This window comes from Thrips palmi, unplaced genomic scaffold, assembly GCF_012932325.1.
Source record: "Thrips palmi isolate BJ-2018 unplaced genomic scaffold, TpBJ-2018v1 HiC_scaffold_4, whole genome shotgun sequence".
NCBI lineage: Eukaryota > Metazoa > Arthropoda > Insecta > Thysanoptera > Thripidae > Thrips > Thrips palmi.
Window position 1 is genome coordinate 8,707,096 of NW_023144631.1, and position 10,309 is coordinate 8,717,404.

Consider the following 10,309-nt stretch of genomic DNA (forward strand, 5'->3'; position numbering starts at 1 on the left):
AAAGAGATACTGTCTGTGAGAGAAGTTCAGCGAGTACTTTGTACCACTGTATATTGACTATTTGTCAGGAATTGTTGTTCGAAATGAATGTACCACCTGTCAGGATGAAATCAGTTAAATAAAAATAAGTTGACGATAGGCATGATAAACTTACAAGGTAGCCGATTGTGAAGTGTTTGTTTTACAACAGAATGCAGTCAGACACTGTACCTCTTCTTTTATATTCTGAAGAATTGAATGACACGGAGACTTTTTCAGTTGAGAGTTTATTAACCATGCCACACTCAACCAAAAAGACTGTAAATGACCAAGAATGTAATGGAAAATCCATGGACATGGTAGTACCATACTCGGATGAAAAACTTTTCAGCCGACAGATAATCTTTAATGTCTCCCCATTTTTTCAGAATGTCCCCAATTTCATTCTGACTGAAAGTATTGAATTCGTGCTTCTTTGGCTGTGTGAAGATAACCCAAGGTGTTTTTATAATAATGATTAGAAACAGTTCGTAGCTTGGCAATATCTAAGATAGATATTTGTGACAGATAATGCTCATGTGTTTCATTTCATATCTAAAAGCCTATTAACAATCACCAATGGCTATGGGTATAGAATAAGTGTACACCTCATTTTCCTCAATTGTTGACGATAAAAACTTTATATTTGTTGATTTTTGGATTGTATAGGGTATATAACGGCAGGTAAAGTTAACGCGCAGGCCCTTTAGTCAAGTTAGAACAAAATTTAAAGCCTGCTCTCAAATATGCAATGGCATAGTAAAATGTATTGCGATGTTATGAATTTAAAATTATGCTGCCCAATACTGCCTTAAAAAATTTTCATCTGCAGGACTCTACCATGTTATTCTTCCCGAGTAAAATTAACTTAACATGTATTGAAGACCATTGCATTCGGTTTCCAGATTTTTGAATGCTGTTTGACCGAAGTTTGCCTCTCTAAAAATAAAGGTATTAAGAATAACAGCTTTTGTTTAATTTATAATTTTGATGTGAATATGAATGTATCTCTTTTTCAATAGGGGAGGCCTTGGTTTGGCCCTGTAACATCCCCTCACATTATTTATAATTTTTTTAAAAGAATAAAGCAATTGAGAACAATACAACCCTTCGTCTTATTTCTTTTCAAGGACTGCAGTCAACAATGGTTAAATATTTGAACGTTCCATAAATGTTTGGCTTAGGATTGACAGAATACACGACAGGTAAATACTGATTACTTCTTTAATAATTAACCGAAGCACACACACATTATTACAAAAGTACAGAAAATATCACAATCACACTAAAGAGATCACAATAAAAACTAAATAAAACGATGATGCCATGAGAAAAACTGGGAACTAACAATTAAGATTACTGCACATTAAAATTAAAGATTTGAAACATAGTGATATATGCTTCTGTTTTCAAATCAGTCTTTAACATTAGTGTAAAAGCGATTAAAATTACTAGGGCTACTTCTTACTCTGACGGTTTGCTCTCAGCAGACTCTTCTACTTTCGCTTTCTTCGATGGGTCTTCAATTTCTACAGAGTCTTCTGGCTTTCTCTTCCTGTCAGACACCTCGTCATCTGCCTTCTTCTCTTCGGTGCTCTCAGCAGCCACAGCTTCTACTTTCTCCGCCTTCAGTTCGGTGCTCTCGACAGATGAAGATTCCACCTTCTCAGTCTTTTCTTCAGAGGCCTTAGCGGGTGAGGTGTCCATCTTCTCAGTCTTGTCGGCCTCCTCCTTCACTTCTTCCTTCGGCTTCCTCTTGACGAGGTGGGCCACGCTGGACACGGGCTTGTCCGAGGCCGACGCCGACGAGGGTCCCGCTCCGTCCGCCGTCGAGCTCTGCTTGGCGCTGGCCTCGGCCAGCCCTTCCATCATGCGGCGCACGGTCTCCTTCTTGAAGTCCTGCATGTCGGAGACCTTGTCCTTGATCTCGGGCAGCAGCGCCTTGAGCTCGTCGATCTCGCCCTGCACCGTGTAGAAGGCGTCCTCCGTGGCGCTCTTCTCCTCGGGGACGGGGTCGCCCTTCTTCTTCTCCAGGTTCTCGATGCGCCGCTCGATCTGCACGCTGGCGGACTTGAACTGCTCGATGGCCGCGTCGAACTCGTTGGCCAGCGAGTAGGCCATGCCCATGTTGTACAGAGTCTCCGCGATGCGCCGGTCGTCCTCGTCCAGGTACTTCCGCTGGATCTCCAGACACGCCTTCATGTCCTCCACGGCCGTGGTGTAGTTCTCGGACTCGACGCCAACCTCTCCCAGCTTGAGGTGCACCTCGGCGAGCTTCAGGCACGTCTGCTTCGACTCCTTCTCGTCTTCGATCTGCTTCTGGAAAATGCCCTTGGCCAGCTCCAAGATTTCCCAGGACAGCTGCAGGTTGTTAACGTCGTCTTCCTCCTCTTCCTCCTTGAGAGTCTGGTCCGGGTCAGCAGCGCCATTGGTCTCTTTGCCGTTGGTGGCTTCGGCGTCCGCGCCATTCTCGGCCTCGGCGCCGTTCTCCTTGGCCTCGGTGCCGTTGCCGTTCTCCTTGGCCTCGGCGCCGTTGGCTTTGGCCTCGGTGTCCTTGCCGTTCTCCTTGGCCTCGGCGCCGTTCTCTTCGGCGTCGGCGGCCTCGCCGTTCTCCTTCTCTTCCCCCTCACCCTCTTCGTCTTCTCCCTCCTCGCCCTCCCCGTCGTCCTCGTCGTCTTCAGGGGTCTCGCCCTCCTCGTTCATGCCCAGGACGCCGCTTTCGGAGCGGGCCAGCTCCAGCAGCGCGCGGCCGTAGGTCAGGTAGGCGTCGCCCAACTCCGGCGCGGTGTCGCCGAACTTCTGCGCCAACAGCTCGCAGCCCTTGGCCAGGGCGGCCACGGCGGAGAAGTAGTCCTTGACGAGCAGGTGGCGGCGGCCCTGCGTCAGCTGGATGCGCGCCTCGTCGGTCTCCTTGCTGGGCGTGGAGGGTGCCGAGCCACCCTCTTTGACGGGGGACTCCTTGACGGGGGTCGCCACCTTGGCGGGGGTGGCCACGGTGCCGGCGGCTGATGTGGTCTCGGCCTCGGTGCTCATGGTGACCTGGAATAGGAACGACAGGCGTCAGCAAAGGGAAGGCCAGAAGCACATCAAGGACACTCCATGGACATCGCGCAGCCTGCGCAGCCCCACACCCCATTTTCGCAGTGGCTCAGACGCAGACGCCCTAATTGAATGCCAGGCCCAGCCAAAACACCACGCCACGCGTCAACATCACCCGCCCCGCCCCACCCGCCCACGAGAACCAAAGTCGCTAGCTCGTATCGCAGCGGGCCACACTACAAGTTAGATGAAAGGCGGGCAGGAAATAGTTCCCGAAAACGTGTCATTTCCGACCGTCAATAGCGGCGCAGGAGAGCGAGGGGGAGGCGGGGGCGCCCTTGGGTCCCGCCAGTCACGCCCACCTCCGCGAGGCAGTAGGCAGCAACCATAGGCCAGGGATGGGACGGGGAGTGAGCCATGCAAACCGGGCGAGTTCGGCTTCGGCCCGCCACAGACACCAACTTCAAGGAGATTCTGGGTCAGGGTTGTCAACTCGAAAGCCAGGGGTGGGGGATGCTGTCCAAGCCAGCTGCTGGCGACCTGGCGGCGACGGCAGAGACAAGTCGGGCGGAATGAATGGCAATTCAAGAGGGTGGGCCGATAACATCCGCTATTGTCGAGCACGGGGTACTGGGTGACGAGCTGGGCGAAGAGAGGCGGCACAAAGCCCACAGTCGTCCTCGCCAGGGAGGGGGAACACTACGGGCGGCCCGCCAAGCCTACCCCCCCGGGGGCGCAGGGCGCTGCCAGAGGGCCGCGGGGCCGCGGGCGATGGCGGGGGCGAGCGCCACCAGCACAGTGCAGCACACGGATCCGTTTCCCAGAGCTGGGCAGACGCGGCGGCAGAACGAGAGACCCTACGGCCTTCGCGACCAAGGCGCAGCGCAGCACAGCGCCGCCATGTGACCGAGGCTGGCCAGAACGACTCGGCAGACACCGAGGACCGCGTCGACGACGCCATCATGTTCGTGCGCTGGTTTGACAGGTAAGACGCCAGGGCCTTCCCTGCGGCATGTAGTACGTCGCCGTCGTCGCCGCCCCGTGCCCCGGACGCGAGGCTTGGACGCCCTCGCGTGACGGCACGCGCGCGCCGCGCTCCAAATGCCCCAAAACACGCAAAAAATTAGTGCAGGATGCAGCCCAGCGACATGGCGGGGGCGCGCTGACAACTTTATAGCCAGGCGGCACGACGGCACGAGCAGTGCCCGAACAGCACGCACGCCGTCGGGCCGTCAGCGACTCGCTGCACCGCGACCGCCAACCCCTTTGACGGCCTGCACTGCCTGCACTGCTTGCAGCGCCAGCGCCGACGGCACGCCGCCGGACAGCCCGGCCCTGGCGTGCTGCACGTGCTCGTCGGGGACGTGCTCGGCCACGCTCTTCGTCACCGTGCTGGCCACGGCCTGCTCCACGGCGCTGCTGGTGGCCGCCGTCGTCACGGACCACTGGGAGCACGTGGCCTGGGACTGGGACCGCGAGCGCGTGGCCCGCGTCGAGCACGCCCTGCAGCGCAGCGCCACGGCCAACGCCACGCACCACTGGCGCCTCGACTGGTTCATCGACGGCCAGGTGCGGAACGGCCGAACGGCGCGGCCCGACCGCCACATGCTAGCCTCTATCCTAACGCCCTTGCCGCCCTCGGCCTGCAGGTGGCCAGGCTGCTCAAACGGCGTCCGCGGCAGCCGGAGGCACCGGGCACCACGCCGTCAGCGAGCCCCGCCCCCGCGGCAAGCACGGCCAGCACCACGCTGGGGCCCGCCATCTTCCTGCTGCCCATGAAGAGCGGCATCTGGACGCTGTGCGCCGCCGTCAGTGGTAAGCCTCCGCTTCCGCCAGCGCGCAGCAGGCGGCCCAACAGGAACGGGGTTGGGGCAACTCTATTCGCGGAAGGGGCGGCGCCGCTTTTAGCCCAACACAGCAAAACGAGCTAATGGCTGCTACTCACGGCGGCGTCCTCACGGCCGAGCGGTGTCGTTCATTAACAGACAGGCCAATCAAACTCGAATCAATCCGCCAAAGGGCTTCCGTTCAAGACCCAGCGGCCCGGGGCGCTACGCCGCGCGGCCATGGCGCGGCCCACGGCTGATTGGCAGGCCGACAGCGAGCCCTTGACCTCGGCAGTCTCGGCAGCCTCGGCCTTGGACCTGCTGCTCAGCCAGACACGAATCGCGAACCAGCCCCTACCGCCACGTCAGCCTGACAGTGCCTCACGCCACGACCAACTTAGCCCGCGAGGCGATGTGCAGCAGGGTGATCGTGTTGCAGACGAGCAGCACGCGTCCCTGCGCGACGCCGGCCTCGCCCAGCCGACCTGCGTCAACTACCTGTCCGCGTCCCGGACGCAGGACGGCCGCCCGACGTGGCAGCACCGTGAGCATCCCCAGTAGCTTCGAACTAACCAAGCGCGCGCCAAGCGGCCAAAGATCTAAATGACCTTCATTTTCAACCCCCACAGGTATGCAGAACCTGTCCATCTCGTGCGCCCTCGTGTGCCTCATCATCCTGGGGTCCTCCGCGCTGGTGGGGGCCTTCGGGGTGTTCGCCCACCAGGCCAGCGCCGTGCTCGTCACGGGCGTACTCTACTTCCTGGCAGGTGACCGCCAACGAGCCAAAACGGACAACCGACGCGAACCCCCGCCGGGAATCGAACCCTCAACCCTCTCTCCTCTGCCGCAGCCACCTTCGCCCTCTTCACGCTGACCATCATCCACTTCAAGCGCGCGCAGAGCCCCGCCGCGCTCGGCCGGGGCGCGCTGGTGGTCGACGGCGTGCTGCCGGGCGAGGGCCCCCTCCCCGTCGTGCAGGGCACCGGCATCGTCGTGCGCGCCCCCGTGGGGCCCACCCTGCCGCCGCCCCCCTTGTGGGCGCCCTTCATGGCGGCGCGCCGCGTCGAGACGGCCTGGAGCCTGCAGCTGGGCTGGGGGGGCGTGGCGGGGGCCCTCATCACCGCGGTGCTGTGGCTCACCCTGTCCAGGGCCATGCGCGGGGCCCCGCCGCCCTGACGCCGCTGGACGATCAAGACTGTGTGCCCCAACAGAGTGGCCCCCGACCCCCTCGACAACAACCACCTGCCGGACTAGGGCCCCAGTGACGCTACCGACCCGCCCCTCGCAGCACCGTGCCAGCCAGTCAACCAATCGAGACTTGTCATCTGCTCACTGCATCACTTCACATCAAATTGTGCCACTGCTTGAGGCGAGAAACAATGCACAGTCTTGCCAGGTCGCATCACGGTAAAAATGAGAGAGCAGCAGGAGACAGCGATGGGGACTAAGTTTCAATCGTAGAACTGACAGCGGAATGTTTGTGAATTTAAAAACAACCATCAACCCAAACAATTCTTTCATGGCCACAGCTTGATCAAGTAACAGCATCCAAAATCACAGAATGGTAGTTTTGCACTAAAGTACGTTGATCAAGTCAAATGAGTGAAGATGAGATTAGGTACAATTACCATTTATCCCAGGGAACGTCATAAATTACGACTGAATTGTTACATTCAAGAAGTTGATGTGCCCAGATTTAGACTAAGTCAGACACACCTCACAGTACAAGCAGGAATCACCATGGCTTCAGCACGAGCTTTTAAGTCTAGATCACACAATCAAATGGGAAAGAAAATTTGAAACACTTGTGTTTCTTTCCAAGCTCCTTGCTCTATAGTTTGTGGAAGCCCAGCACTCCTGCAACTACTTGCACATTCCATACGATAATGGCACCATAAAGGTATGAAACACGTGTTCTGTGATAATTATGGTTTGAATAAAAAATAGGACGCCTTAGATTTTAGACAGCCACTGCCAATGTGTGGTAACTTGAAAGATATCTGTGATGCTCCCCAAAATTTAAATATATATATTTCTTAATAAAGTTAAAACTTATAAAAGCTAACTATAGAAGGTGGACATTGCTGCTATTTCAGCGATGTGAGTCACAATCGCAATGAAACAGTAAAAGGTAAGAATAAAATGAATTTTATGGATCAATCAATGTACCACAATGATTGATTCACATCAGTATGTATAAACGGTAAGAATAAACTAATTAAAATGAAACTCGAGTACGCCTTAACTAAAGACGGAACACTCGTATCTACAACAGAAACATCATTCACCAAAGCGAGCAATGGTTGAAATAATGGACAATGCCCTTGCCGCCACACTGGCGAAATAGAACGAACACATGTCGAGAATTATCATGTGATGAATGACTACCATAACCTTCATGATAACTAGAAATGAACACTAATGTGCAAGCATTGCACAAAGAACCCAATGCTAACCAGTTGCTTCTAGAAGAAAGTCCTAAAAAACCTAAAGAGCACAGAAACCTGAATAGTTCAAAGAGATCGGTCTGAGCTGGCATTTCGTGCCAGACATTCAAGAACAAAAAAGTAAGTTGATTATAAAAGGGTGTTGCAACGAGAAGACCAGCCTCATGGCCTAGGTCAATCTCTGGATGTCAATCAACCCGGTCCAGGCTGACACTGACCAGCGCAAAAACGATGCAAATCGTCACGAAGCGATGGTTTGCGGCAGCGAAGGTCGCCTGGGACTGCGTTTCTAGTGAAAAGTAGCAACTTCTAGAACAAAAGGATGGCGTGCAACACTTTTCCCGCTTCCCGGCCCTAGGCTCAACGACCGCCCAGCGAGCAGTCGCCGGCAGAACACTTACAAGTAAAAGTGGAATTCGAAGCGAAGGGTGTTGGACTTGACGGCAGCGGGCTGCAAAAGTTGGAATCTCCAACCAGGTGAAACGGCAGCGAAATAGTTCAGCCCCGGCAGCGATACGGACAAGGAAGATTCAATGGACTTCTTTCAACCGACTAGGCCGACAAATTTTCCCAAAGTGCCGTCTTCTCCTTCTTTCCTCTTTTTTTTCTCTCCTCTTTTCGCGCAGTCTTCTGTCTGCGCCAATCGTGCCACCACTGGGCCTGCGAATGGAGGATAAACTGCGGAACGAAAGAGGAGCCCCAAACGTTGGTTCCGTGACGCAAATTGACCTTGACCATCGAATAAGGGAAGAATGAGAAAACAGAGCGGTGTCATGTGTTTCACTTCGAAGTTTGCGAGTCTCCAGCGCTAAGCTCCGCCCCCGTGCGTTGGCAGCGCAGCTATCTGTCTTTTGTTTCCTGCCGCCGAGATGTCTTCTGTCAACTTCAACTTGTGTTCGCCAAGAGCCCGAATCTCAACACGAATGGCTTACGGTTCACCGTTCGACATGCACAAGACATCTAATTTCTTTCATTTACATTCCCTTTCCTGACACTTTAGCCCACCTCACGGTCACTGGCTGGCGTGAAACGGGAAGCGCAACGGCGACGCGGCGCTGCGGCGATACCCCGCGCAGCAGCAGCAGGGGGTATCGCCATCGCCGCCGAGATACCCCACGACGCCAGGCAGCTGGCCAGCTGGGCTGCTGGAGGAAGGAGGGGACGGGGTCGCATGCAGCCTGCGAAGCGTAAGTGCAAAACGGGGAAGGTCGTTTACGCCTTACGTACATTGATCGAAGTGGCGAAAAATGTGTAGAAATCGTGGTTTGTTCTGAGTTTTGCCAGCCATTTTGTTTAATGCAAGGCGGAAAATCGCACTCAATCAACGAGTTCTTCCTTTAGCACGCCTTTGTCATGGATTGCGCTTCCCGCCTCCGTTCGGGAGCAGTATTGCCGCAAAGTTGGTCACACGTGTCGTCACCGGCGATGACGATGCCGTGCCTTGTAGCGCTGCGCGCGCTGCGCCGTTGGAGCGGACAAACAACTGCGGAGAAGAGAAGAAAGGGAGGAAATAAAGAGAAGGGTTGTTTGCGCCGCACCTGCACGAGTTGTTTGCGCGCGTCGTTCGGGCTGGCTGCGGAGACGCGCTGAATTTGCGGAATAATTGAAAGGGTTCCTTTTACAACTCTCGTTCCGTGGCCGTTCCGCGATGGCTGTGTCTGTCCGCCCCGTCTGCCCCCCGGCCCCCTGGAACAGTCTTGCACCGCAGGGGGCGGGGCGCGCCGCACCTTTACGCGCGGAGGGTCGTAAAATACTTTATGTATGACAACCAAGCCGGCAGTAGTGCTGGCAGTGCTGGCCAAACAGCGCGACTCGCTGCGGCCACAGCCTAGAGCCGCGCCTCGGCGCACGCTGGCGGTGACTGGACAGCCACTCTCCAGCATGCTCGTCCTCGTCCTCGCCCAGTCGCGAAACGTCATGTGGATCGCGGCTTGGGGCGCCCGAGGACACCAAGACCACCGGCTTGACTCGCCTCACCATGGGCCCCGCTCGGCTCGGCTCGGCGGCCACGCAGGCCTGCCAACTTGACCCATTCATTAACCTCGCCTCGCGGCCGATGGCCATCCCGGCCATGTTGTCATGCTGCTGTGTACCGCCGCGCCAGCACCGCGCCAGCACCGCCACGACTCGAGTGTCAACGGGATGAAGGATGGGGCGGCGGGGGCCTCCGCTCGGGGGCTCGACACACTGGCAGCACGAGCAGGGCGAGCAGGACCAGCGCCCTTTGCAGAGGGACGGCCCCACGCGTCCGGCCCTGCCCCGGGCCCTGGCTGCCCTGGCTGCCCCGGGGACTGGGGAATACAGACCTGCTGCCGGGGTGTGCCTGGGTGTGCCCGGCCCGGCCCGGGGGCTGCCAGGCAACTGTCGGGATTGTCAAGGGGCGTCAGGGTAGCAGAGATTCAGGCGTGTGAGTATACACCAGGCATCCACGCATGCTCTCCCTCGTGCTCTCCAGCGCATACAGACGGATGCACACACACACACACGCGCGCGCGCGCGCGCACGTGTGCGTCTGCCCGTATACACCTCGTCACGTCCAGTCACGGCCAGGCCCGGCAGGGGCAGCCCGAGGCCGCCGAGGCCAGCTTGACAGTGGCGCGGTGCCGGTGGCCCAGTGGGGTCGCGCGGGGTCCCCGTGATGACGTATAATGTATCACAAGCCAGGGAGAACGACGACAAAAGCGGGGCAGGGAGCGGCGCGGGTCGCGTCAGCCGGGGCGGCGGGGCGGCCATGACAACGAGAAAAAGAGTCGCCGGGCAATCTAGTTAACTACCCGCCTGTCCCGCAGTCATGCCGTCATGCCGTGAAAACTGGCGCCTTTTAAATAACGACCCCCGCGAGTGGCGGGCGGGCAGGGGGCATGGGGCGGCATGGGGGCACCGTAGGGCACCGGGCTCTGCAGTGATTATAGTGTTCCTGGGAGTGAGGGGGGGAGGGGACGCAATCTCGCCGCTGCACCGCACCGCTGGCTGCACACA

At 56.7% G+C, this 10,309-nt stretch overlaps 2 protein-coding genes across 3 annotated transcripts; one reads left to right on the forward strand and one right to left on the reverse strand.

Moving 5' to 3' along the window:
- Positions 1-1,224: 1,224 nt before the first annotated feature.
- Positions 1,225-7,945, reverse strand: LOC117649404 (nuclear autoantigenic sperm protein-like). Of its 2 annotated transcripts, none has more exons than XM_034392177.1 (2): positions 7,549-7,668; positions 1,225-3,057 (listed from the first exon to the last, which is right to left on the reverse strand). In XM_034392177.1, exon 2 carries the CDS (start codon positions 3,049-3,051, stop codon positions 1,483-1,485), a length of 1,569 nt encoding a protein of 522 aa, XP_034248068.1. In that variant the 5' UTR covers positions 3,052-3,057; positions 7,549-7,668; the 3' UTR covers positions 1,225-1,482. The 2 variants fall into 2 exon arrangements, with proteins under 2 accessions (XP_034248068.1, XP_034248067.1); XM_034392176.1 differs by lacking the exon at positions 7,549-7,668 and adding an exon at positions 7,732-7,945 and having other exon boundaries at positions 1,226-3,057.
- Positions 4,826-7,240, forward strand: LOC117649405. Its single transcript, XM_034392178.1, has 4 exons — positions 4,826-4,872; positions 5,323-5,427; positions 5,513-5,650; positions 5,734-7,240. The coding sequence occupies exons 1-4, from the start codon at positions 4,833-4,835 to the stop codon at positions 6,057-6,059; spliced, it is 609 nt and encodes a 202-aa protein (XP_034248069.1). The 5' UTR covers positions 4,826-4,832; the 3' UTR covers positions 6,060-7,240.
- Positions 7,946-10,309: the final 2,364 nt, after the last annotated feature.